Source organism: Monodon monoceros, unplaced genomic scaffold (genome assembly GCF_005190385.1).
Source record: "Monodon monoceros isolate NGI ecotype Baffin Bay Population unplaced genomic scaffold, NGI_Narwhal_1 Super_Scaffold_16, whole genome shotgun sequence".
Lineage (NCBI taxonomy): Eukaryota > Metazoa > Chordata > Mammalia > Artiodactyla > Monodontidae > Monodon > Monodon monoceros.
In genome coordinates, this window is record NW_021703772.1 from 38,182,638 (window position 1) to 38,210,468 (window position 27,831).

The 27,831-nt window shown below is 35.6% G+C and overlaps 1 protein-coding gene across 1 annotated transcript in view; it reads left to right on the top strand.

The window, feature by feature from the left end:
• PGAP1 (post-GPI attachment to proteins 1) overlaps positions 1–27,831 on the top strand; it is a 70,208-nt gene that overhangs the window by 15,675 nt on the left and 26,702 nt on the right. The window contains exons 4-13 of the mRNA XM_029225662.1: positions 5,244–5,415; positions 8,821–8,978; positions 12,821–12,873; positions 13,753–13,819; positions 15,619–15,724; positions 16,399–16,454; positions 17,890–17,973; positions 21,414–21,460; positions 22,459–22,510; positions 26,257–26,334. Of these exons, the coding sequence (XP_029081495.1) occupies positions 5,244–5,415; positions 8,821–8,978; positions 12,821–12,873; positions 13,753–13,819; positions 15,619–15,724; positions 16,399–16,454; positions 17,890–17,973; positions 21,414–21,460; positions 22,459–22,510; positions 26,257–26,334 (873 nt within the window). The remainder of the gene's footprint in view (positions 1–5,243; positions 5,416–8,820; positions 8,979–12,820; positions 12,874–13,752; positions 13,820–15,618; positions 15,725–16,398; positions 16,455–17,889; positions 17,974–21,413; positions 21,461–22,458; positions 22,511–26,256; positions 26,335–27,831) is intronic.

Here is a 27,831-nt window from a genome sequence, read left to right on the forward strand (position 1 = left end):
TTTTTTTTTTTTGGTTAAAGGGACTCAGCATATTTTAAATTATTTATTTGTTTGTATGGAAGTTGAAGCAAAGGTAGCACAAAGGTTTTTCTGTGTGGGACTCTGTCGTTTTGAACTCAGTGGTGGGTTTTGAAGTTCAAATTCAATTTACAAGAAATCTTGTGAATTTTGGAAAAAACATTTTTTTTACTTTATGTATAAATTAGGAGTGCAGTGCATTTCCTAAAGCCATTAGTATGGATTTCTGCTTCTAGTTTTGGCTAAATAACTGGTACTGGAGTAGACTACTTCCATATGTAAGCAACTATAAAACTAGCCAAGGTATCTGAAGCACATGTTTTCAGGTGTTGGACAGCCAAGTGGTAAAGGACTGTGACCACTGAAAGAGGGGAAACATGTGAGGTGAGCTCCGTGAGTGCCCGGCTTTCTGCCCGGAAGCATTTTCCAGACCATGGGGTAAATTTTTAGAGGTCAAGAACAGCAGATTGATATCACTAAGCTGAAGAAGGCAGAGATTGGAATTTGGGACTACTGAAATGGCTAGATTTGTGGTCAGGTAGGAGAAAGAAGAGAACTAGGCAGAGACGGGAGCTCTAGAAATTTGAATCTTTCAGTCTTTGAGTGCTATGCTACGTATGCACAGGGCAAGAGGCTACAAGGCAGTAGCATACCAAGGAGGAAGTGGTGGGGTATGTCTACTTCAGGTGCAAGGAATAAGGGGGAATATATGTCCCTAGAGAAATTTAAAAGAGCAGTACAACAGACTCAAATTCATCTGTGCCAGCAATTCTAAACAGCGTCAGGGATAATTCTACTACCTACTAGGATAAGTCATTTCCTCCCTTGGTATACCATTGTGCAAGTCCTGGCAAAAACAGCTCATGGGGAATTGTGGGTTGAATTGAGATTTGAGAGGCCACTTGGTGCCCAGGAGTTCTGACCAGCTAGTTAGAAAGACTTATCTGAACATTGGGCATTCATTTGAGACCCAAGAAAGGACACGATTTAAGAATAGAGCTAGTCTAGCCCTAAAGTAAGAGCTACTCTAGGATCCACCTTAAGAATGCTTCCGTATAAGCTTCAAAAACATCAAAGTTAAGGATTTAGAATAAAAGATGCAAACAACAAGGGAACAGATGAGGGAGCTCAGTAGAGACATGGAAACTATTAAAAAAGAAAAAGAACAGGGACTTCCGTGGTGGCGCAGTCGTTTGGAGTCTGCCTGCCAATGCAGGGGACATGGGTTCAAGCCCTGGTCAGGGAAGATCCCACATGCCATGGAGCAACTAGGCCCGTGTGCCACTGCTACTGAAGCCCGTGCCCCTAGAGCCCATGCTCCACAATGAGAAGCCCACACACCACAACGAAGAGTAGCCCTGCTTGCCACAACTAGAAAAGGCCTTTGTGCAGCAACGAAGACCCAACGCAGCTATAAATAAATAAATAACGAATAAAAAGGAAAAATTGAGAACTGAAACAATAAAACAGAAATGAAAAATTCAGTACATAGGCTTTAAGCAGGTTGAACACTGCAGAACAAGAGATCATTGAATTTGAAGACAGGACAGTTAAAAACTATCAAAAGTATGAAGCACAGAGGATAAAAGGATGGAAAGGACAGAGCCTCAGGAATCTGTGGGACAATACTAAGTAGGCTAACACATACATAACTGGAACCCCAGAAGAAGAAGAGAGAGAAATATAAGAGGAAAAAATATTCAAAGAACTTGGGCGTCCCTGGTGGCGCAGTGGTTGAGAGTCTGCCTGCCAATGTAGGGGACACGGGTTCGAGCCCTGGTCTAGGAAGATCCCATGTGCCGCAGAGCAACTAGGCCCGTGAGCCACAACTACTGAGCCTGCGCGTCTGGAGCCTGTGCTCTGCAACAAGAGAGGCCGCGACAGTGAGAGGCCCGCACACCGCGATGAAGAGTGGCCCCCGCTTGCCGCAACTAGAGGAAGCCCTAGCACAGAAACAAAGACCCAACACAGCCAAAAATAAATAAATAAATTTATTAAAAAAAGAAAGATAATATTCAAAGAACTAAAGGCCCCAAATTTACAATTCTGATTAAAATTTTCAACCGACAGATCAAGAAGGTCAATGAATGTCAAGCAAGATAAACACAGAATCACACCCAAGTTTATCCTAGTCAAATTGTTCAAAACCAAAGTAAAGAGAAAATCTTAAAAGCAGCCAGAGAAAAAAAGACCCTTTACCTACAGGTAAAACAATAAAAATTATCGCTGGTCTCCATCAGAAATAATGAAAGCCCAAAACAATAGAACAGCATCTTAAAGGTTTTTGGAGGATGATGGGGTGGGAGGGGACTCTCAACTTAAAACTATATCTAGCAAAAATGAGGACAAAATAAAGACATTGTCAGAGTAACGAAAACTGGCAGTTTTGTGATTAGTAGAAGGAAAGAGGGAAATAAAAAATTTCCGTTAGGTGAATGGCACAGTAATAATTGCTACAGACAAGATTCATCATGGGTGCTAAAATCAGTAGGTGAAGGTTTGAGGAGGAAAAGGATATTCACATGGTTTCACAGTATCTTTTCTAAAATATTTATTACCTACAAAGGGAAAGAACTTCACAATAAGAAACCTGGTAGACATCATCTTAACCAAGATTAACATTACCAGTAATAAGACATATTGATATCATGAATCTCCTGACATGCTGCACCATAGTTTCTGTGGCATTATTGTCAAAAGTGCATAACCTCATTCTAATCATGGGAAAACTTCAGACAAACCGAAATCAAGAGACATGCTATAAAATAACTAACCAGTACTCTTCAAAAGCATCAAGGTCATAAAAAATGAGGAAAGACTGAAGAACTGTCACAGATTAGAGGAGACTAAGGAGAAATAACGATAAATGCAAGGTGGGATGCTGGATGGAACCCTGAAATAGAAAAAGTACAGTAGTGGGAAAACTGGTAAAACTTAGATTAGGTCTGCAGTCAATTCTGTTGCTGCACCAATGTTAATTTCTTGTTTTTGATAATTGTAGTATGGTTATATTAAACGTTAACATTGCGGAAAACTGGGTGAGAGGTATATGGGAACTCTCTGTGCTATTTTTCCAACTTTTCTCTAATTGGTTCATAATTAAAAGGTTAAAAAGTTTATTTTCAGTAATGAATTCCTTATGAGGTTTATAATTTATTTAGAAGGAAAATATATACTAATGGTGAAAAGGATGGGAAGAGGAGTAAATAGAATTATTCCACTGCTGTAAGAAGTATAATATTAATTCTGGTAGATAAGTTAAGGCTGTATATTGTAATTTCTAGAGTAACAACAACAAAAAAGCAAATGTAGCTAAAGAGCAAATGGAGGAGAAATACAGGTATACCTCAGAGATATTGTGGGTTTGGTTCCAGACTGCTGCAATAAAGCAGATAAGACCTAAATATAAGGCCAGACACTATAAAACTCTTAGAGGAAAACATAGGAAGAACACTCTTTGACATAAATCACAGCAAGATCCTTTTTGACCCACCTTCTAGAGAAATGGAAATTTAAAAAATGAACAAATGGGACTTAATGAAACTTAAAAGCTTTTGCACAGCAAAAGAAACCATAAACAAGACAAAAAGACAACCCTCAGAATGGGAGAAGATATTTGTAAATGAAGCAACTGACAAAGGATTAATCTCCAAAATATACAAGCAGCTCAATATCAAAAAAACAAACAACCCAATCCAAAAATGGGCAGAAGATCTAAATAGACATTTCTCCAAAGAAGACATACAGATGGACAACAAACACATGAAATGATCTCAGCATCACTAATCATTAGAGAAATGCAAATCAAAACTACAATGAGGTATCATCTCACACTGGTCAGAATGGCCATCGTCAAAAAATCTAGAAACAGTAAATACTGGAGAGGGTGTGGAGAAAAGGGAACACTCTTGCACTGCTGGTGGGAATGTGAATTGGTACAGCCACTATGGAGAACAGTATGGAGGTTCCTTAAAAAACTACAAATAGAACTACCATATGACCCAGCAATCCCACTACTGGGCATATACCCTGAGAAAACCATAATTCAAAAAGAGTCATGTACCAAAATGTTCATTGCAGCTCTATTTACAATGGCCCAGAGATGGAAACAAGCTAAGTGCCCATCATCGGATGAATGGATAAAGAAGATGTGGCACATATATACAATGGAATATTACTCAGCCATAAAAAGAAACGAAATTGAGCTATTTGTAATGAGGTGGATAGACCTAGAGTCTGTCATACAGAGTGAAGTAAGTCAGAAAGAGAAAGACAAATACCGTATGCTAACACATATATATGGAATCTAAGAAAAAAAAATGTCATGAAGAACCTACGGGTAAGACAGGAATAAAGACACAGACCTACTGGAGAACGGACTTGAGGATATGGGGAGGGGGAAGGGTGAGCTGTGACAAAGCAAGAGAGAGGCATGGATATATATACACTACCAAACGTAAGGTAGATAGCTAGTGGGAAGCAGCCACATAGCGCAGGGATATCAGCTCAGTGCTTTGTGACCGCCTGGAGGGGTGGGATAGGGAGGGTGGGAGGGAGGGAGACGCAGGAGGGAAGAGCTATGGGAACATATGTATATGTATAACTGATTCACTTTGTTATAAAGCAGAAACTAACACACCATTGTAAAGCAATTATACCCCAATAAAAATGTTAAAAAAAAACAAACTTATTTTAAAAATAAAATATGTAATTGTCAGTGAATAGATGTTGTGGAATGCTGGCTTCCTTTTAAACCCAGGCACACAATAGAGAAATAATTTGACAAGATAGGATATACCAATATGATGAGGTAGTATATTGCTGTGGCAGTTGTAACTGTTCTGGCTTTTTTGTGCTATTTCCATTTTCAAATAAATGATTTGACTTTATATATCCAATGAAATCTAATATTCTGGTATACACCAAATATAATTACACCTCTTACATACAATATAACAAATGGTAAAAACATGATTTGCTAGACCAAGTGTTCTGATTTTGGTTCAGAAAACCAAAGCCTAGCTGTTAAAAATGTTTGCAAAACACAAAATATGTATACACTAATTACAAATATATGAAAATGTATTTCTGTATCTTATTATGGGAGGTTATATAAATAGTTTAATTTTCTTTTTTCTATGAAATTGCTCATATGTAGAGAGAAGTATTTAGTATATTTATTATGATATTAATCCTTAATCATGCCTTGGTGATTTTTTAAATAGGGTCAAGAATTTGCTCCAAAAAGTGTGGCGATAATTGGTCATTCTATGGGTGGCCTTGTTGCAAGAGCATTGCTTACGTTGAAAAATTTTAAGCAGGACCTGATCAATCTTCTTATTACACAAGCAACACCTCATGTTGCTCCTGTGATGCCATTAGATCGTTTCATTACAGGTGAGTACTGTTACATAAACACTAACTGACCTCCCCATTGTTGTTTAGGATTAAACAGATCCTTGCAGCTCCTACTCCCTTTAGAGTATACTACAGGTTTATCCATGTGTGAAGTAGCTTAGGTTTAAATCAGCACCTCCAATTCTGAGCATCTCTTTTAGTGACTTTCAACTTAGGCTCATAACTGAAACTGCTGTTTAATTTTCTCTCCCTTTTGCATCTTAACATGGAAAACATGTGTCTTATAACCCCTAGGCACCTGAGCTTCATTTTAGTTATTCTTGAGGATGACTCTTGGTCTCTTAAAGTATGTTAATACTTCCTTTTTTTTTTAACTCCTCTGGGTACTTCATTCAAAATAACCTTATATTTAAGTAAAATAGTAGAAATGCCTTGTTTGTTTTTAATAAATAGGTCTGCTAACACTTTATATGATGAGGTAAGGTAGGATTGCTAGTCTTTATAGAGCTCTTATTATATTTTGGATATTGTGGTAAGAACTTTACATGATTATTGTATCATTTGATCCTTATGGCAGTTCTTTGAGGTAGGTACCATTGTTATTGCCATGTTCATGAACAGAAAAAAGAGGCCAAGATAAAGTTCTTGCCCAAAGTCACATGGCAAGAAAACAGTGGAGCTGGTATTTGACTCCAGCAAGCTTGTTTCTGGGCCTGTGCTTTTAACATTTATGTATGCTGCCTCTGAATTGAGTTACATTACGATAACAGAGGAAATGAAATTATGGATAATACTGTAATGTTGCAGAGAATTTTGAGTGAACAGTAGGAGTTTATGATTGTTGTCATCTAATTAAATAGTGATAGTGTCACAGAATAAGAATTAAATGCCTACTATCTCAACTTTTTATTAAAGAAAGTCAAGTATTATCTTCACTGCTTTTTGGAATGCTGTATGTGTAGAGAAATAATTATTTTTCCTAATCAGTAAATTTACATAACTTCTTACCCTATAAAAATTTGCATTATCTTAATTGTGGTGAAAATTTTGTTTACAGATAAGTGAGACATATACCCTAGTGACTCCAAACCAAAGTAGTTTTCCAAAGCACCCATCTTAACATAACATTGCCAAGGAGTAACTTAACTTGCTGGAATATCTGGCAGTAGCACTTAAAGAGAAGTTTGATTTTTTTCCTTATTACATTTAAAACTTTGCCTGTAGAACTCTTCTAATAAAAATTTTTAGTTTTATTATTGAAGTTGGTTAAATATGCTTTACTGATTCTAATAATTATAAATTATTATTTATAATAGGTTTAGGAAAAAATTAAAGGTATAATAGACAAGTCATAATACTTGCCATCACAATTGAGAATTCTTTCTCTTACTGCATTTTATGTGGTATATGTAGATGAGCCATGCAGGTTAAATTATAATTACTCAAAATGCATTTTAAAAATCTCTTTGAGGAAAGAACTGTCAAGAGAGTCAGGTTTACTGTTTTTTTGGGTTTTTTTGTTGTTTTTTTTTTTTTTTTTTGCGGTACGCGGGCCTCTCACTGCTGCGGCCTCACCCATTGCGGAGCACAGGCTCCGGAAGCACAGGCACAGCAGCCATGGCTCACGGGCCCAGCCGCTCCGCGGCACGTGGAATCTTCCCGGACCGGGGCACGAACCCGTGTCCCGTTCATCGGCAGGCGGACTCTCAGCCACTGCACCACCAGGGAAGCCCAGGTTTACTGTTTTTGAAGGATACTGATGGCCTGTCTCTAAATGGCTTAGGCTGAAAGTGCTTCTTAGGGTCAGAGAGCCTCTCCAGTAATTAGCAAGCTTCTATGCCATTTATTCTGTATTTATTTTTTATTGCATTAAGCCATAATTAGAACGAAAAAACAAAAGTTCAAGGGTGGATTTTAAGTTTTTAGGAGACCCATATGACCTGCAGAAATAGATTCCCTATTTATACTTGGTGGAAACACTGTCCTTAACTAGGGGAAAGGAAGCCTTGCAGTGAGCTCTGTACTTCAGAGGGCCCTGCTCTCATGTTGCCATTCCCCACAGGGTGTGGAGTGTACAGGCCAAGCAGCCTCCCCACTTACAGACTGTACCTTTACTTCTGGACTATGATCCAGGTAGCCAGTCCTTCAGACTTTTCTTGCCCATATGCCTGAAGCCCACTCCCTTAGCCTCTTACTTGGATCTATCCTGAGGACAGGTATGTAGAATCCTGAGCTTGAGTTATGGCCAAGGGGTGGCTCTGCATGAGGTACAGACAGAATTTTGATGTGCACAGGAGGTCTTTCTGATGCAGGATGGAATGTGGATGGGAAGAAGAAGAGAGCACAGTGATCTGTTCCCCCTTTGCTGCAGATCTCCACAGCAATCTGTGGCCAGAGATATGCTCTCCCTATGCTGCCATAATCCGGTGTCCAACTCTGAGGTGTCCTAGAATTCTTAATTTGAACCTGGCCTTCCAGGTTATTTCAATGATATATTTGTTGAGGTAGGCAGAGAAAATACATTTGATTTAAGTTTGTTAGCTGGAAGTTTGACTTTTAAGTATTTAGACATATGGCATGTATACCTCATTGGAACTCTTATCCCAAGCCCTGGAGGTATTAGGAATGGGTCTGCTTTGTCTCAATCTAAGTGAATACTACTGAAATCTTTAATGAGAAGAGTTTGCTGTTCCAAAATGTTAAAAGCCATCAATGGGATCAAATGCCAGGATAAAAAATGCAGTAAGTTTTGATAATCAGAATAGGAAATGAGAACTCCCCTGCCCTGGCCTCAGATCTTCAACACTAAATTTTTCTCATCTTCCATAGATAAAGTGGAAAAATTGTCTGCACCACTTGTTACACTAAATGGATAGAATCTTCTTAAGCATCAGATTTTCCGCAGTGGAGAGTCCCAAGACTAATGTGACTGTCATTGTCCTGATAGATTGTATTTTAAGAAGTTAATACTTTGTTTGGTCACCAGTACTACGGTGGCTGCAGTAGAGAGTTGCTAAGCCCTATAAGCAGGGACACAGCCATGATTAGGAAGATCTATTGATATAACTCCTTAGCATAGTAAACTTATATCTTTGGAAGAATTTCGGGGGTTTCTTTCTATACTATGTGGCTCATAAACAAGCAGCATCCTTGTGGAATGTAGAGACCTGTTTGCTATGGACTTGTCAAAGCTAATAAAATTGGGTTATCTTTTTTCTTTATTGATACCTTTACTAACTCTTAGTATTTGTACTCTGATGGGGAAAGTAGAGTATGTGTAAAGATACTGACTTTACCCAAAATAGAGAAATGTGGATGGCATTGCTCATAGACAATTCAGATGGCTTAAACAGAAATTCAGTTTAATATTAGTATTATAGATGGGTTATTGTTGCAGACCATGGTTACTGATTTTTAATGTATGTCTTTTTTATTTCCCACCAGATTTTTATATGACTGTAAACAACTATTGGATTCTGAATGCTAGGCACATAAATTTAACCACACTGTCTGTAGCTGGAGGATTCCGGGATTACCAAGTTCGTTCAGGACTGACTTTTCTACCAAAATTAAGCCATCATACCAGTGCCTTATCTGTTGTGGTAATCTTTTTAAAGATTCTACTAAAGTAGTAACATGATGGACACAGTGGAGCATGAAAGGAGAAATGATATGTAATCGGTTAGAAATGATTCCTGAGTTGGTCTGGTATACTGTGTGTGTGCAAGTGTGCATGTGTATGTGTATGTGAGAGAGACAGAACATGAAACAATGAATATGAATATTTGGGGAAGACAGAGGCGTGGATACTTACATCCATGGAAGGTGAAAAGGATCTTAGAAACTTTGTGCAAATGACTCTTATTTATGAAGACGATTGTTTCTTGTTCAAAATAAGTGCCTATCCATTGATTAGAGTTTTAAGTATAAAAAAGTATGGACTGAAGTCCAGGGGCCCTGGGTGTATCTCAGTGGTATGCTGTATACAGTGGTAATGGAAGATCAAACATTTCACATACTCTTGAATTTTAAACTTGAATGAAGGTTTACTGATTTTAAAATTTAAAAATTAGCTTTGATAGTATAGATAGAGCTCTGATTAATTAATTTGCTAATTATTCTTCCCTGCTAGGACATCAAGTATTTGGTCTTTAACTGGGATACACAGCTTCTGTAAAATAAGTTCAGGTTTCCTTTTAGGACTTATTTTTGTATGTTTAACCTTTAAGTCTTTAGTTAAGAGCTTAACTTTTAAACTCAGTATACATGTCATCTCCAAATATAACTTAATTTCTAAAAAGAAAATTTATAGCATTCCTTTTGCTTTTTAGATGATAGTTCTTTGTTTCATAGTTGTTCTCTTAATAGATACTCCTTTGCTCAGTTCACCTACTGCTGTTCATTCAGTAAATAGGTATTACTGAATGCTTGCCATACATAGAACAAAAATTATTAAGCTATTCTGCTCTTATCCACCATTTTCTTATAACTGAAGGAGTTGTGATATAGCCATAATAGCTTTGGAAGTAATTAGTACTAATTTACTAAATCTCTCAAACCTCATCATCGGTAGGAATCTTGTTTTTTGATGCTGAATATTTTGGGTAGATATGTGCTAGAAGTTCTCAAAACTCTAAATATGAACTCCTTAGTATAAAAATAGATGTTTTAGTCATATAAAATTGGATATAACTTATTTCCTAGACTTGGTCTGGAGCTTGATGCTGTATTGATACCCTTTCCTCCAGCTTTTAAAGAATTTGGTCTTTTTAATGGTGTGTGGCGGTGGGGGGGGGCGGACGTGTCCTTCCCTCTTTTCTAATCCATTTGATAATGTATTGTGTTCAAGGCAGCTTATATATCTTTATCTCTGATGAAAATATTATTTTACTTATTATGGAACTTTCTCAAAGCTGGTTATTGTATAATCTGAGTTTTATTTAGTTTTTAAATATTTACTTAGCTTTTAGCTCTCAAATAATCTAGTCTTTTATATATGTATGTTCTCTTTAAAAAAACAATTATTAAGAAGTAATTTTTTTTACTGATTATCTCAAGAACAGTTAGATGACATTAAATCCATTGGGACTAGAAAAATTGTTTAAGTTAGAGACTTTAGTTACATTCGTAGGGTAGGCTGAACTACTGTAATATTCACTCATGCAGGCAATGGCACTTAAACACAATAGAATTTTATGTTTCACTCATATGACTGCCCTAGGTGTGCATTTATGTGGCGGGTGGTTTTTGAGGAGTCTCACTAAGGGACCCAGGCTGATAGTAGGCTCCCCCTTTTTGAATACTTTACTTCCAAGGTTGCTCTAATCATCACTGTTTCAATCCACAGGAAGGGGAAAAGAGCATGAAGGAGAGCAGTTAGGCCTGGAAATGGCACACATCACTCTTTTTCACATCCCATTAGAGAAAACTTAGTCACACCATAGAATAAGAGAGGCTGAGACATGCATTCTAGTTAACTATGAAAAACCAAGAAGATTTTGGTGGACATTTAACAGTTTTTATCACAAAGGTCATGAGCAACTACCTTTTTTTTTTTTTTTAATTTAAATTTAATTTTTTTTTGCAGTACGCGGGCCTCTTACTGTTGTGGCCTCTCCCGTTGCGGAGCACAGGTTCCGGACGCACAGGCTTCGGATGCACAGGCTCAGCGGCCATGGCTCACGGGCCCAGCCGCGTGGCAGCATGTGTGATCTTCCCGGACCGGGGCACAAACCCGTGTCCCCTGCATCGGCAGGCGGACTCTCAACCACTGCGCCACCAGGGAAGCCCCGCAACTACCTTTATAATGTGTGTTGACTTTCCTTTTTTCAGTTCTAACACAGATGCATTCATTAAACTGAATGAAAGTAAACTAGCTTTTGTCCTTGTTGATAGTAAATGATGTCTACTGTGAGTTCTTACTTTACTGAGCATCTAACCTTAGAACCACAGTGAACTCTTGTTGTCTTAATTTTTTAAAGTAAGTTGCCAGCAACAATTCCTAAATGAGATCGCTAATGCTTATAAGTTCATTAAGTAATCTATAGATTCCTTCAACTTTAGAGCCTCCAACCCAAATACACATTGATATTTGCAGAGTACAATGGTGACAATGACTCAGTGACTCCTTAGAAGTTATAAATACCTTTTTTTTGTTACAAATACCATTTTTTTTTTTTAAATTAAAGAGGCATAGGGCTTCCCTGGTGGCGCAGTGGTTAAGAATCCGCCTGCCAATGCAGGGGACGTGGGTTTGAGCCCTGGTCCAGGAGGATCCTACATGCCGCGGAGCAACTAAGCCCGTGCGCCACAACTACTGAGCCTGCGTGCTAGAGCCCGCAAGCCACAACTACTGAGCCTGCATGCTACAACTACTGAAGCCTGCACGCCTAGGGCCCGTGCTCCGCAACAAGAGAAGGCACTGCAATGAGAAGCCCGTGCACCACAACGAAGAGTAGCCCCCGCTTGCCGCACCTAGAGAAAGCCCATGTGCAGCAACAAAGACCCAATGCAGCCCCCCAAAAAATAAATTAATTAAATAAATAAATTTATTAAAAAAAACAAAGAGGCATTTTAGCCCTCTAAATTTTCTTGCATACAGCATTGTTAGTTTCCTATTTTCATTTTGTTTTGACAGTTCTAGTGAAGGCATCTCATTGTGTCTTTGACAGTGTAGAGAGAGAGATGACATGAAAAATAGTATCAGATTTACTTAATGTTTCCCCATTGTATGTAAGATGCTGTTCACAGGGAGGTCATTACCCTGTATAGATCGAAGTCTCTAGTTCTTGGAGGGTGCTGTGCCACTGTTAGGAAGCCTTCTGAAAATACTTATATTTTTTACTAGGCTTTTGCCCTTCTGTCTCTAACCAGTAGTATATATGCTAATCATCTAGGGATTTTTTTCCAAATAAGTCTGGACCCCACTTACAAGAGTCCGATTTGGTAGTTTTGTGATTAGGCATATTTATTTTGAAAAATCTCCTCAGGCCTAGGTATCTTTCAGGCACATCCTGATTAGAATTAACATCTTAGAACTTATTAAGTGATAGTCTAGTCAGAACTAAAATTACTGAAATATCTTTTATAATTTATATATACACTATGATTTATTAAAGAATCATAAACTTAACCTCTTATCAGAGTAATGAAGAGTTAGACAGTAAACTTCATTAAGTAATCTGTGGATGTTTTAATAATTTTAAAGGGTAATTTAAGCTTGACTAAGTAATGACAAAGAATTATTTTATGCAGGAAATATTCAGTATCTTAATATTTTTGGATCACCTTTTACAAGAGTGCATCATTTAAAAATTTCTGCGCATCATAAAATGGTGAAACTAATGTTACATGTCTCTAAATATTAGCCTATAAGAATTTCAAGCCTTTTGGAGAATAACAAGTGCATTTTTCTTAAGTATGATTTTTGTTTCTTTCCATTTAGAGTTCAGCAGTGCCTAAGACCTGGGTTTCAACAGACCACCTCTCCATTGTATGGTAAGTTAATATAACTTATTTTGGCAATTTGTGGTGGTCCTTTTTTCTCATCAATGAATTGATTGGTTAGTTAGCTTTCTTAGAGCTTTATCCATAAATAAATAAGGATTTGGGAGAAAGATTAACTTAGGGGTTTAGAACTTCAGCCTTTGTTCTTGTCTCAGTTTAACCAAGGTGTCCTCGACAACCTATAAAATCATCTCCTGAAGAACCAGTAGCATCAGTCTCAAATGATAATGTCAAAATTTTAGAATTTGTCATAGCTGGGCAGAATCAAAGATACTTGTGGTAGGACTTTCTGAGCTCTTGGCCAGTCACCAAACTCGGACTTGATTAATGCAGCATTGCCTATTCTAGAGCAGCACATGGAAAACCAAGTAGGAATTAGATTTACCCTTAATATAAATAAAGAAATAGGTTAAATAAAGGCCAAGAAATACATAAATCCTAGTATTTTATCTCTATATGCATTGGCTTAAAGATTCTCTTTTATCTCTATATATATTGGCTGAAAGAATCTCTTAAAGATTCTCACCTTCCTCTGGCTGTGTAGTCAGTAGTGTTTGCAAGGACCACAACAGTTCAGACATATGAAGATGGGGCAGACAATATGTCTATACCTGGGGTAGACAGGAAGATTTAGGGAAGATGGGGGCCTGACACTTATACTCTCAAATATCCAGGAAGTTTTAATTTACTTTATTTTTATAGGTTTCAGCTTTAAGATATATGCTTAATAATGATAATTTGTTAAATAATTTTAGAGTTTGCAGCATTAAAGGAAATTCATATATTCCATTAAATAATAGAATTATTTGTTTGTATTAAAAGTATATTTTTAAAGAAAGTTTCATTTGTAACATTTATTTTATTCTTTAGGTGTAAACAATTACAATTGACTACAATTCGAGCATTCTTTGATCTTATTGATGCTGATACTAAACAAGTATGTATTTTTAAACTAAAAGTTATTTTAGTGAAGTAAAAGCTTTTGTTAGAGCAGTGATAGATTTAATACGTTTTTTTACTTTGATGAAAATAGAAGCCTACACCTTATATTGATTGTAATTAGTTTGAAAATGGAAATATCTGTATTTTTATCTGTAATCTTTGATAACTATTAATAATTAAGAATGCAAGAAAAATGAAAAAGTGAAAGAATACCTTAAATCTTCCTCAGTTCTTCCCCTTTACTGTTTAAAATTTAATATATGTCCTTCTGACTTTTTGTTTTTTACCTTAAGGGAAATACTTATTACAAATATCCTTATGCAGTAGGATCAAAATATCTACATTCATTGAATAACACAAGCTCACCAGAACTTAAATTATGTACTTCTAGAGTCAAACCTTTTCTGTATTGATATTTTACATATAAACTCTCCCAACTAGTGATTTTCTAAGTTGTTCAGTTAGCAGGCTACCTGGAAATCATATTACTCATTCATCTCTTTCTTGTCTGCCAGCAGATAAATAGTAATGGGCACCAAGGATTTCAGCAAAATTCAGAGAATTCTATTAACTTAATTTTTTTTTTTCTGTGAATTGGGAACAGATTGTCATTATTCATCGAAAGCAGCCTTTCACCTCAGGTCACTTTGCAGTGCATCACTGTTCCATAGAAGCATGTTTTGAGAACTACAACTCTGGCTTCTCCTTTTGGAGAAAACGTTCCTTGTATTTTTGGTAATTTTTTCCATTATGGCATATATTTTTGGATTCTTTTTCCTGGAGGCCCCAGTTCTTTGAGAGACTATTATGTGTGGCTTCTTTCTCAGCAGATCTCTGGGTAATGCTTCCTTATCATTGTGTCTTAACCTTGCTCCTAAGCATTCTCTCTTAGGAGTAGGGTAGTGTCTATATTTTTTTCCTTAACCCTTCAGAAAGCTGCATAACTATTATTAGGGAGAATGATAGATATTTAGCTCTCTCCTGAAGAATGCAGTAAAAGAGAGACACAAGTTGATCTGTTTTACCACATTTTAAACCACAAGATACCATATTTAAGTTAGTATATTTATTAAAGTAAATCAGCTTCATAGAGTTAACACTGTTAACATTGGAGTCATGGAGTCATGGAATGTAAATGTTTTTCAGTTTTTCAACCTTGTTTTAATTGTGACTTTATCGCAAATGTGTTTAATCTGTTCAACTATATACAACAGTAGAATCAATTAAAATTTGTATTTGACCAGTTTGTATTTTAAATGACATTTGGTAGGTTTAGGAAAAACCCCATTTCAACTAATGAAGGTATATTATTTAAAAATTATACATCAAACTAATTTTAACAAATCAAATCTTGTTTTCCATTAAATTCTAAGGTGAGAAAATGCTAATACTAGCATGTAATAAATTATAATTCTGGATGGATAAGTGTTTTACAGATACATTTTAAGGGACAAATGAGAAATTTTTGACTAATACTGCTAAGAATCAAAATAATATGAAACTGGGCTCTCTTTCACAAACTCAGTGTATATGATATACTAAACTAAATATTAGACAATAAAATGTTAGGATATGATTCCTACTCCTCAAGAAGCATACAGTTGAGGAGGAGAAACAAACATATATACAGGGAAACTAACTCAAAGCATAGTTAGTCCCATGTTAAGCACTTAGAACAGTGCCTGGCCCACAGTAAGTAACTGTTGGCTCTTATTATTATTACTTGAAACAAAGTTTCATTAGGTCATCACAGTGGATATAAAAGGATACAGAATGTATCAATGTTCTTTCTAGATAACTCAAAATCCCAAGAAGAAATTGTCAGTTTTGAATCACCACTTCATAAGACACCCAGCAAAACACTTTGAGGAAAATCCATCAATAATTTCTGACTTAACAGGTCAGTAGTAATAGCATGTTTTAATTTTAAGTAGAGTTTTGAGTATTATTTTTAGGTAAATTTGTCATTAGCAGACAAATTCTTTGAAACTGTGATGCTTCAGGTATTATAATCCTATTATATTTTATTAATTTCCCTATGCTGGTTTCTTATGAGGTTCTTGGCTAAGGAGGGGAAAAGTAAAAAATGTAAAAGTAAAAAGATGTTGCTGATAAAATTTTGTACTGAAAATAACATGACAGTAGAAAAATTTAAAAGCGTTAAATGTCTCTATTCTCCTGACAGTCACGTAAAATAAATTCTATATTATTCTTGACTTAGTTTCTCAGTGTCATTCTTCAGTCTTTTGGTTTAACGGCATATCTTTTGCTGGTACATTTTGTTTTTATATGTATCTGTCATGCTCTACTTAGTTTGGAAAATGAAATATTTGTTTTCTTCTGTTGATACTTCTTAGAGTTAGACATCAGAAAGATTTTAAATGCTTTACATGATCTGAATGCTCCTTGGTGATGAGCATATAGAGAACATCTCATTAGATTTTCTATTTTAAAATAGCCAGTGTTCAGGAAACTGCTTCTTTTTCAAATCCTGTTACGACTGAGAAGGATTCAGTAAAAGAAATCACTTAATGTTTTTTAAAAAGCCAAACAAATTAATTTATTTTACCTTAGGGACATCTATGTGGGTTCCAGTAAAAGTGTCCAAATGGACCTATGTGGCTTACAATGTAAGTATACCACCAATGGATTTAAATTTTTTTTTCAAGAATATTTTAGTATTTATTTTTCAAAGCTAGACTTTTTAAAGAAGATAACATTATTTTCCCATACTAAATCAGTTTAGTAATATCTAGTCTGTTCAATTTTCCAGTTTTATCATAACTGTCAAATTTTTTGTTGTTTCTTTGTTTTCCAGTTTGTTTAAATCAGGGTACAAACAAGGTGTACGTATTATTTGTTGATATGTCTCTTATTCCTCTTTTAATATCTAATACTTCCTTCACCCTTTTTTTTCCTTGCAGTTTATTTGTTGGGAAAAAAAAAAAAAAAACTAGTCATTTGTCCTATAGAGTTTCACACAGTCTTGATTTTGCTGATTGCATTCCTGTAATGTCATCCAGTATATTCCTTTCCCTACTCTTTCCTGTGACTTGGTAGCTGGATCTTGGATCTAGATGCTTCATCAGATTCGGGTTTTTGTTTTGTTTTTGTTTTTCCTAGACTCTCTCTCTTTTTGTGATGTTAGCAGCTATTGATGAAGAAGGCCTAGAGTCATTAATAGGGAGTACAAGAGCAATGAGACTCCGATTATTCCTTCTTCATTTATTAACTGAAACACTATATAGAAAAACTTCTCATCTACTAAATTTATCAAAAGTAGAACAAATTACAAAGGAAAAAAACGATAATTCTTTGGATCTTATATTTACTGGTTTTTAGAGTAGTGAGTTGGCTTACAAACACCCTCCATCAGTGACCATAAGATGTTTTGGGGGGTTTTTCCTCCAGTGTTATTATGAGCTGAAACATTTTTGTGTTTCTGTCTAAACAAAAATACTAAAATTGTTCTATCTTTGATACTAAAATTGCTATTAAAACTGTTCTGTCCTTGACCAATGGAAGCCATTTCAAGGTAGGCTCCTGAATCTTTTTGATATAGCTGCTCTTTAGTTGTCTTTGATATTTTCCTCACTGTCTAGTATGAGAAAGTATTTTAGCTCATTGTGTATCATCTCCCGTCCCAGACCTTGAATCTGCTTTTTCTCAAAGAAGCTCTTCCTATTATTTGGGAAACAGTATCTGCAAACCATAATTTGGGTACTAGAGATGTTTATGGCTAGTAAGTTAGCATTTCTAAGGCCTTTTCAGTAAGCAGAGCTAAGAAATGTATTTTATCTTGGTCATAAGGCCAAAAACCAAACCCAAACAAAAAAAACATGCATTCATACTGATACTTCCAAGACAAATTCAGGTCTACAGAGTTTATACCTGATCTATCTTGCATCTGTATCTTCTTCCCATTCCTAGATTATTGGTTCTCAACAACACCAAGAATGATAGAATTAAAATAATTAATTAGAATAATTATTCATTACTTTATCTGAATTTTTGAACGATGAAATTATCTGCTCATAATTTATTGTGTTTTCCCTCTTTTTTTAGGAATCTGATAAGATATATTTTACATTTCCCCTTGCAAATCATAGAAAAATCTACACTCATGTCTATTGTCAGAGCACCATGCTGGTAAGATAATTGATACAATTTATGTAAATTTAAAAGGCTAACTGTTGTTTATTTTTAAGATTCAACTAGTATCTAGTAGGTATCATCTTTAGGTATGAACTATTATTAAATCTAATTAGTTGAAAAACATTTATCTGGAACAGAGAGTATTGATTGAAAAGTACTAATCAAAATGCTTCTGTAACTGATAATATATCTATACTATTAGCTTGTACCTTTGCCTCTAGTTTAGGCTTTTCTACTTTAGTTTCACTATGTTTAGGTTGAAGGAATTCAGTTCAGAGCTCCTTTAATTCTAAAATTCTATTAGTATTTTAAAGAATAGATATATTTAAGCAAAGCTATCCTTTGTTTTATAAAGTAAATCCTGTTTTTCCCATGGCTTCCATACTCAAATTTGCAGTACTTTTTATACCAAATATCCCCTAAAATAGTATAGTAACTTTTTGTTACAGTGTTATCTAGACTTACAGTATCAGTATGATGATTTTGTTTGTGTATTTCTTTTTAATGAGTACCTACTATGCTAGAAATATGTTAGATGCTTTAGCATGCTTTTGTTATATTAGGTCTGTTTAAGTAATAATTTATCAGCACTTCTTACTTTCAGGAATTTGTTTCCCAATTTGGGTTCCTTTCTCTCTATTCTGATTTTTTTCCCCTCATGTCCTAGGATTCTTCACTTTATATTTGCATCTTTCATAATTTAAGTTCCCTCGTTTCCCTTTTGTTGGATTATTTGTATTTTTTAGGACTAGGATCTAATATATTACTTAGTTGGTTGATACCACCATTTGATATATAGTAGAGTCTTTAGAAAAGATGGTAGGCAGGCACTGTGGGCTAGGTGCTAATGAATACTAATTTTAGTGGAATTGCCACAGTTTTGCATCTCTCACCAGAGACAGACTACCATCTCTCAGCCTAAAATTTGGATGGGTAGTTTATCCCAAGAGAATCTGGCCCTGAGAGTGATGGCTTAAAATAGCCACACTCCTACGAAATTCCAAATCAGAATGTCAGTATTATATTGACAAAAATCCTTGCCAAAGTGCAAATTATCCATTTGGCTTATTGGAGGATCCCTTTTCTGTAATTAAGGTCCATGGGTGAAGTATTACTAGTCATGTGGAGAATTTGTTTTAAATATTTTCAATTTTTATCATAGAAGTTTTCAAACATACAAAAGTAGAGAGAGAATATAATAAATTCTTACTTAACCATCACACAACTTTAACAGTTATCAATATTCTGCCATTCTTACTTGATTTATCCCTTCCTCACTTTTTTTGAGTGAAGCATTTTTAAAGCAAAATCCAGGCATTTTATCAATATATATTTCAGTATGTTTTTATAACAGATAAGAATTTTACATATTATAATAATAATAATATTATAATAATATTATTTTATCCAACAAAATTAATTACTTATTCCTTAATATCATGTGGTATCCAGTCCATGTTCAGTTTTCCTCTGTTCATTTAAGTTAGTTTGTTTGAATCAGAATCCAAAAAGTACATACATTGCATTTGATTCATATGTCCTATGTCTTTTTTTAACAGCCCCCTCTTTTTTTCCCCCATGCCATACATTTGTCCTGGGTTTAGTTGATTGTATTCTTGTGGTATCTTTTAAAATGTACTTCTATCCATTGTTTTGTGTAAGCTGGTAGTTAGATCTAGAATCTTGAATAGATTCATTTTTTTATGGTATGAATGTTTTATAAGTAGAACTGCGTACTTATCATATTGGGAGGTATATAATATCTGGTTGTCCCACTTTTAGTGACAAAAATCAGTGGACTGATATATCAGTGGACTCAGGTCATATTGGCATGATCCATTCATTATAAAGTTCCTAGTCAGCCTTTCACCTAATGATTTTAGCAGCCATCGAGGACATATTTTTTACTGTATATAGATTTTTTTTTAGATCTATAAATTTTATAATCAAGTAGCATTTTCTTTTCTGTGCACTTCAGGAGTTAGTAAATTCTGAGTGACTTTTTCTAAGATTTTTAATACAAGTTTTAAAATTAGCTGAGTTAGGGGTGTTTACTAGATGACCTGAAATTGTTCTTTGACACCTTCTAGGTTATAACAACATGGTGTTTTAGGGTGGATTTGAATAATACTTTATTCAGTCTGTTAGTGAATGAATCAGAATTCCCTAGACACCAAAGTAAGTAGTGTGCAGTATTGGCAATTTTCATAAGGGCTGTCTTTGAGTTGCAATAACTGCAAAAACCTATTACAAAAGTGAGTTGGATCTTGAGAGGTTGCTAGATTCTCTTTGTCTAGGCTATGCAGATCTGTTCTGTTGCCTTGCTTTATAATGTCACGTGGTTGTTCTGGTAAACACAAGTAACTGATAAAAGAGTTTACTGAAGTATTTTGCCAGCAGTGGAGAGTAGAGAAATACCACATTGTGTTTGTTTTCTTTCAGCTTGCTTTTTTGAATTCTTGAAAAATATCTTAAAATTTTATTTAAGCTTGATGAGGGCAGAGGCTATGTCTGCTTGATTCATCATTTTTCTTGAGGGCTTAGCATAATTCCTTGGCCCTGGAATGGACTTCATAAATATTAATTGAACGAAAGGATTGATATTTTTATTGTCCTGTCTGTATACTAAGGAAAAATATATGTAGCTGTCTCAGCAGTGTTTCTCATTCTCTTATGCCCTGGTAGGATTTCAGTAGTTGGATCGTTAGATCTTGGAGCATTGCTCTTACTACTTCATTAAAAGTTAGAGTGAAGATCTTGGGTCATACTGCTTTTAAATGACTGAAGCTGAATACATAATATTGTTAAAATACCACAACCATCTCTGCAGCATTCCCAGTCTGCACTAGTAAAGTAACAACTAGCTTTAGTCTTAAACCCTTGGAATTGTGCTTCAATCCAAGCACATTCTCAGTTGCATAAAAGTTATCTGCCTAGTAATCAAATGAGAACTTAAATGATAAACTAAAAAGCTGTACTTAGATTATTTTTAATTACTTGGCTCTGGATTTTTTTTTTTTTTCTGTTTGTGTGAAAGTCTACCTCTAGTTGTTCTCTTCTAGTTTTGTTAAAATATAGGTTACTTTCTATGTAAGTACCTAATTAAAGTGTAGACATTGCTGAACTCTAAAAGTGTTGGTTCAGAAATGAAAATTGCTTAACAGTATGCTGTGGAGCGATAACCTATCAGGTTACTCTCTCATACTGCTGCTCCAGGTTACTTGCTTTACCTGTCTATGTTGACATTAGACTTCTTTGCCTCACCTTGACCTGTTTGACTTTTGAGAACATTTTGAATACATTTCTAAACAATAAGTTGTTATTTTATGTTTCCATTGTGCCTACTGACCCTATCATAAACAGTGAAATGCCTGTTTTATATAATTATTTTCTACAATATTTAGTGTGTTTTATTTTGTGTTATTAATCAATAGGATACAAATAGCTGGATTTTTGGCTGCATAAACAGCACTTCTATGTGGTAAGTGTTTTGAACATAAGGCCCTCTGTTCATTTTTCTCAACATAAGATATACTCAAATCACACTTTCAGAATAGCTTCAGATTTTTTTTTTTTTTTTTTTTTTGCGGTTACGCGGGCCTCTCACTGCTGTGGCCTCTCCCGTTGCGGAGCACAGGCTCCGGACGCACAAGCTCAGCGGCCATGGCTCACGGGCCCAGCCGCTCCGCGGCATGTGGGATCTTCCTGGACCGGGGCACGAACCCGTGTCCCCTGCATCGGCAGGCGGACTCTCAACCATTGCGCCGGACTCTCAACCACTGCACCACCAGGGAAGCCCCAGATATATATATATTTTTAAAGCTTAACAGTTTGCTTTTTTCTTTTTAATATAAATTTATTTCTTTATGGCTGTGTTGGGTCTTTGTTGCTGCGTGCGGGTTTTCTCTAGTTGCAGTGAGTGGGGGCTATTCTTCGTTTTGGTGTGCCAGCTTCTCATTGCAGTGGCTTCTCTTGTTGTGGAGCACGGACTCTAGGCGCATGGGCTTCAGTAGTTGTAGCTTGCGGGCTCTAGAGCGCAGGCTCAGTAGTTGTGGCGCACGGGCTTATTTGCTCCTCAGCATGTGGGATCTTCTGGACCAGGGATCGAACCTATGTCCCCTGCATTGGCAGGAGGATTCTTAACCACTGTGCCACCAGGGAAGTCCCACTTCAGATATTCTTAAGCTCATTTTGCTACTAAACTAAATTATAGTATTGATTTTAAAATTAAAAATAAAGAAAATTAACATACTAGTAATTTTTGCAAACATTGATAGTTGCTTGCTAGGAAAAACTACATTTTGTTCCCCAAAGGACTATGTGGATAAAATGTATTGTGTTAGACCTATTAGACTTGAGTTCATTAGAACTGTCTTTGGTAGGTCTATAGATGGTTTCTTTTTGCTCTGAAGCTCATTTTTAATTTATAATACTTTAATATATTTGTCCTTTAATTATATTTTCATATTTATTTCCAAGCCGGCAAGGGGTTGATTTATCATGGAAAGCTGAACTGCTGCCAACAATTAAGGTAAATTGTGGATTTAGAATGTTAATATCCAGGTGAAAAAATATTTGAGCATATAGGCATGTACAGTATGGTCTTTGATTAATTCTAGGTATTAAATAAGCTTGAAATTTGCTAATATACATTTTAGAAATATTTTCTCTGGAAATACATTTAATGGAGAATAACATGCAATTATTTTTTAGCTTTCAGAGGTGAAAACTATAAGTCATCAATCCTAAATAAAATTAAATCTATATGTTATAGCATCATACTAAGAGATAGATAAATTTTTAAGATTCAATTTGAGGGTTTGTTTGGAATGGTCTGTCTTAAAATATTAAGTTGAATATACTCAGAATTCATTTTGGGGAGGACCTACAGTAGGGAAGTAAACATCTCAAAAAGACACAAAGCAGTTTTCAGTTTCAGTGTCATCTGTGGTTAAGCACTTCAGTAACTATCTACTTCTATATAGTACTCCATGGAATTTATTTAATAATTGTTAATGATTTCCTTAAGCAACTGTGGTAGGTCAGCACATCTTTACAAAAGGCTAATTTGCACACTCACAAAATCTATTGTTGAGAAAATAAAACAGTTCTAAAATTTGATGAAAATATCTGTTCTAATTTTCAAATTGTATTTATTATAACTGATAGTCATATGCCAGAGTTGATAGTTTTTAGTCTTCAAGTAAATCTATACTTTAGAATATATTGTCATAATGAATACTATATTCATAGGGTTGAATGTGAAGTCCTCTGGTTGGTCCCGATCATCTCCCAACTCCAGTTAGTTATTTGTGCTCATGAATGTTTATTTATCTGTATGTTTAGTCAACTCTGTCCTATACCAATGAGAGGAATGATGACAGGATGAATAATTGCAAGTCACTTACACTTGACTTTGGAATGATTGCAGTTATTTTTTGTGTCACCTTGGTCAGTCTTACTTTGTGCATGTTCATTCATGTGGCTTTGTATTGATAAGACAAATAAGTGATTTGACTCATTTGACTCATAAGAACATTTTTAAGGTCTCTCACTAGTTCTATCCTAACTGTCTAGGCAGGAGCAAAGCAAAAACAGAAGTATTAGGGTATACTTACTGATCAATCATTCATAAGATATATTAAATATTTCCTTGAATTTCCAGTTTGGATATCCTTTCCAGTCTGTAATTTAAGAGTTAGGAAGAAATAAATCATAAAAAACCCGATAAAATGTTACTTTGCTACTATTTTTAAAAAATTATTTCTTAAATCATAATATCCTTTTTCTTTTAAGTCTCAAAGATTTAACAATGTATTCGTCTAGTTCTAGACCCCTGTGTTGTTTTCTCTAAGTGTAAGAAACAGCTGGCTGAGTAGTAGAACAAGTTCTTCCAGCTGCTTACTTTTTTTCTTTTTAATTTATTTATTGTATTTATTTTATTTTCGGCTGCGTTGGGTCTTCGTTGCTGTGCGCGGGCTTTCTCTAGTTGCGGCGAGCGGGGGCTACTCTTCGTTGCAGTGCGTGGGTTTCTCATTGCGGGGGCTTCTCTTTGTTTTGGAGCATGGACTCTAGGCACGCAGGCTTTAGTAGTTGTGCATGGGCTTAGTTGCTCCGTGGCATGTGGGATCTTCCCGGACCAGGGCTTGAACCTGTGTCCCCTGCATTGGCAGGCGGATTCTTCACCACTGCGCCACCGGGGAAGCTCCAGCTACTTACTTTTTTATAGTGGATACTAGAAGAAAGTGCCAGGCGGCATTAAAAGCCTACTGGAATTTAGAGGGAAAACTGGAAGAGAAAAGTTAGAAAATGAGGATTATAATACTCTGCTATCTTAAGCATTCTCAGTTGAAAAGGATTATAATTATTAAATGCAAATAAACTTTTCCATTGTAATGAAAATCAAAATTATATATATATATGTGTGTTAGCCCATTTATAAAAAGTACACAAAATTATTTTGCTATGAAGTTGAAGGGAAAGGAAAGATTGAAGTGAAAAAATCTTGTGGGTTTTATTCATATTTATATCATCTCAACAAAGGTAACGTAAGATGAGAATCATACCACCTTTGGCACCTCTGATGACTGAACTGTTAATAAATAGACGGAATCCTCCAGCAAAGCACTTGTAAATCCGGTTTAGGGCCTTAACAGTATCAGTCATATGGAACTTTTCTGTCATGGTACAATGAAGACAGAAACCACAGCAGACCAACAATTGGGTAAGCCCAAATGGACTTATTGCTAAAAACAAACAAAACAATTAACTTTGAAAAGAAATCTAAGTTAATGAGAAAAATTACCTAGTCACTATTGTGCCTAGATCATACTTTAGCGCCACAGCTTTGCCCTACACACAGCAGCAGAACTTGAAGGGTTTCTGACATCCAAACACTGGTGTTTGATTTTCTGTGTGTGTTGCCTCAGCATTAGGGTCATTTTACCCTTAAAACACTGAAAAATTTCCAAACTTCATATTAACCTTACCTGTCAGTGTAACAATTTCATGAATATTATCTTCCCAAATTCCTACTGACATTGTAACTCTATGTGAACTTTATAAGTAAATGTATTTTGACACACTGATATCTTTTTTAAGTATTCTGATCCTAAAAAAAAAAATTCTTGAGGAAAAAAATTATTCTTGAGAATAAATAACAAAAGTTCTCAGTGGATAGCTACACAGAGTAACCATGGTTCTTTCTAATTAATTTATCTTTCATATTGTCTACCACCTGTCTGGTTGGTTTCAGTTGCCTTTAACTTTGGTTTCTGTGGCTCTCTTAAGGCCCTTTAATTTACATTGGAATATGTAAGTGTGTTGCAGAGACTTTGCTGACTAAGTTGAGGTGCAGTCCAGGAGTTTAACAAGCACTCCCAGGTGAATCTGGCCAGGTTGTTTGAGGACCACTCGTTGACAGTTCTCTTTAGAACCTCTATCCAACTTGCCCACATTGGTGCTTCGGAAGAACGGTGGAGAGTATTAAGTGCAGAAATTTCTTAATGCACACGGATTGTCACAGCATATAACTACTCACACCCTTGCCACATCTACTGTCAGGAAAAAATAAGACTTGAAAACTGTATTTGGTGGGTTTTCATTAGGTAGACCAGTCTCCAATCTGTTCATTCCTTAAAATATGGACTGTAAGATAAGGTGTTTAGTTTTAAGAAAAGAATAGATGCTCATTTGGTGAGGTGCATTATTAGACTTACTGTGTTCATGTCACTTACTGAATAAGTTCCAGGGAATGATGTTCATACACATCATTAGCCAGCAACTGTTTATTACTTGGGCTAGATCAGAATCATTTGAGATTAAGTTGCAATTCTTCCATCATATTGAGCATCCATTCATTCATCAACTATTGAATGCTCTTTGTCGTATACTAACAAGATAACTGTAGAAATCGTACTGTAACATTATACAAAACAAGGAGACAAATTGTAAGAAACATCAAATCTGGAAATAATTATGTAAAATAATTAAATTTAATGTTAAATGTCATTTATCTTACATGAAGGGATACAGTTCAAGGAATATTTTTGGCAGTCCATATTTACATAATTATTAGAAATTTGACCTTCAGCAGGCTCATTGACCTGAAAATGTAAACATGGGCATTTTATGAAGTACTGAGCATAAAGTTTGAAGTCAGTTTTTTCATGACTTACTAGGTAAGAAATAAATGTTTGTAATTTATCTTTCTTTTAACATGCTTTAAGCTCTATATATCCTGAGAAATAAAATCAGCTTTTTTTCATCCTTTTTTAGTCTCTGACGTTAAGACTTCAAGACTATCCATCTTTGTCTCATCTTGTTGTTTATGTACCATCTGTTCATGGAAGTAAGGTAACAAACAAATTAAGGTTGTTTTCAGAATGTTTTGGGGATACTCATACTAAAAATTTAAAATTATTTTTTGATGAATTCTTCAGCTTAGGGCTTATCTGAAACAGTGGCCAGGTTGGTGATCCCCCTAAGACTGTTTAAAGCATTAGGATCATCTACTCTAACTTGAACTAAGCAGAATAAATCCAAGTCTCTTTGTTTCAAGTGGGAATTAGTTCTACTTTATTAGTCTTTCAAAATCTGTTAATTATTTGTTTTTCTTTTTGTTTTTGTTTTTGCGGTACGCGGGCCTCTCACTGTTGTGCCCTCTCCTGTTGCGGAGCACAGGCTCCGGACGCGCAGGCTCAGCGGCCATGGCTCACGGGCCCAGCCGCTCCGCGGCACATGGGATCTTCCCGGACCGGGGCACAAACCCGTGTCCCCTGCATCGGCAGGCGGACTCTCAACCACTGCGCCACCAGGGAAGCCCCAAAATCTGTTAATTATTGAGTACTCTCTTATGTGCAAGACTATGTGCCAGGAATTATAGGAGGCACACAAATGAGAAAGACATGAACCCTGTTCTCAAAAAGCTGCATACTGTTGGGCAGCGGGAGAGAAATATATTTGGTGGCCAGGGAAAGGGTGAGAATGAAAGAGTTATCCAAAATGTATTAAAAAAATCAGAATATAGCAAATCCATGAAAAGTGTTAAAGGGGGAGATATCTCTTTGATGAAATAAAAAAAGGCATTATTATGAGGTGATATTTAAAATTGCCTTAAAGGATAGTTGGGGTTTTTATAGGTAGAATGAATATTCTAGACCTGGGATATCTAATATAGGAGCCACTAGCACATGTAGCGATTTAAATTTAAATTAATTAAAATTAAAGTAAAAATTCAGTTCCTTAGTTGTATTAGCCACATTCCAGATGCTCAATAGTAACATCATTGCAGAAAGTTACAATAAACAGCACTGTTGAGACAAAGAAATAGTAAGAAATAGTAAGATCCAAACATGGACAGTGTAGAGTACGTTTGGAAAATAGTGAATAAGTAAATAGTAGTTTTAAAAGGATGGCTACCATGGGTAGAATAGTAGTGGAAGAAAAGTCTGGAGAAGTAGTTAATGGCCATATTCTGGAGGGCCTTGATTGGAAGATTCAGGACTTTATAGAATTCAGGAGTCAGTAGGGAAGTGAAAGATTTTTCACCATAGTAGTAATGGGATCAGAGCTATTTATTTTGGAAAATGAATCTGTTTATGGTATAGGATAGATTAGAAAAAGAGAGAACAGGCACCTCATATAGGATTATGAAAGCTTGTACTAGTGAAGTGGGAGTAGAAATAAAACGATGGTGATTTTTGAGAGAAGTAGGCAGGGAAAGAAGAAGATGGAGGTAAAAGACCCTCTACTCCCCTTTCCACATTTCACCCAGCAAACTTACCCTTCAAGATCTAGCCGAAGTGTCCCTTGTTTTCCTTTTCTAGACTACTCCAGTAACCTCTTACTTAT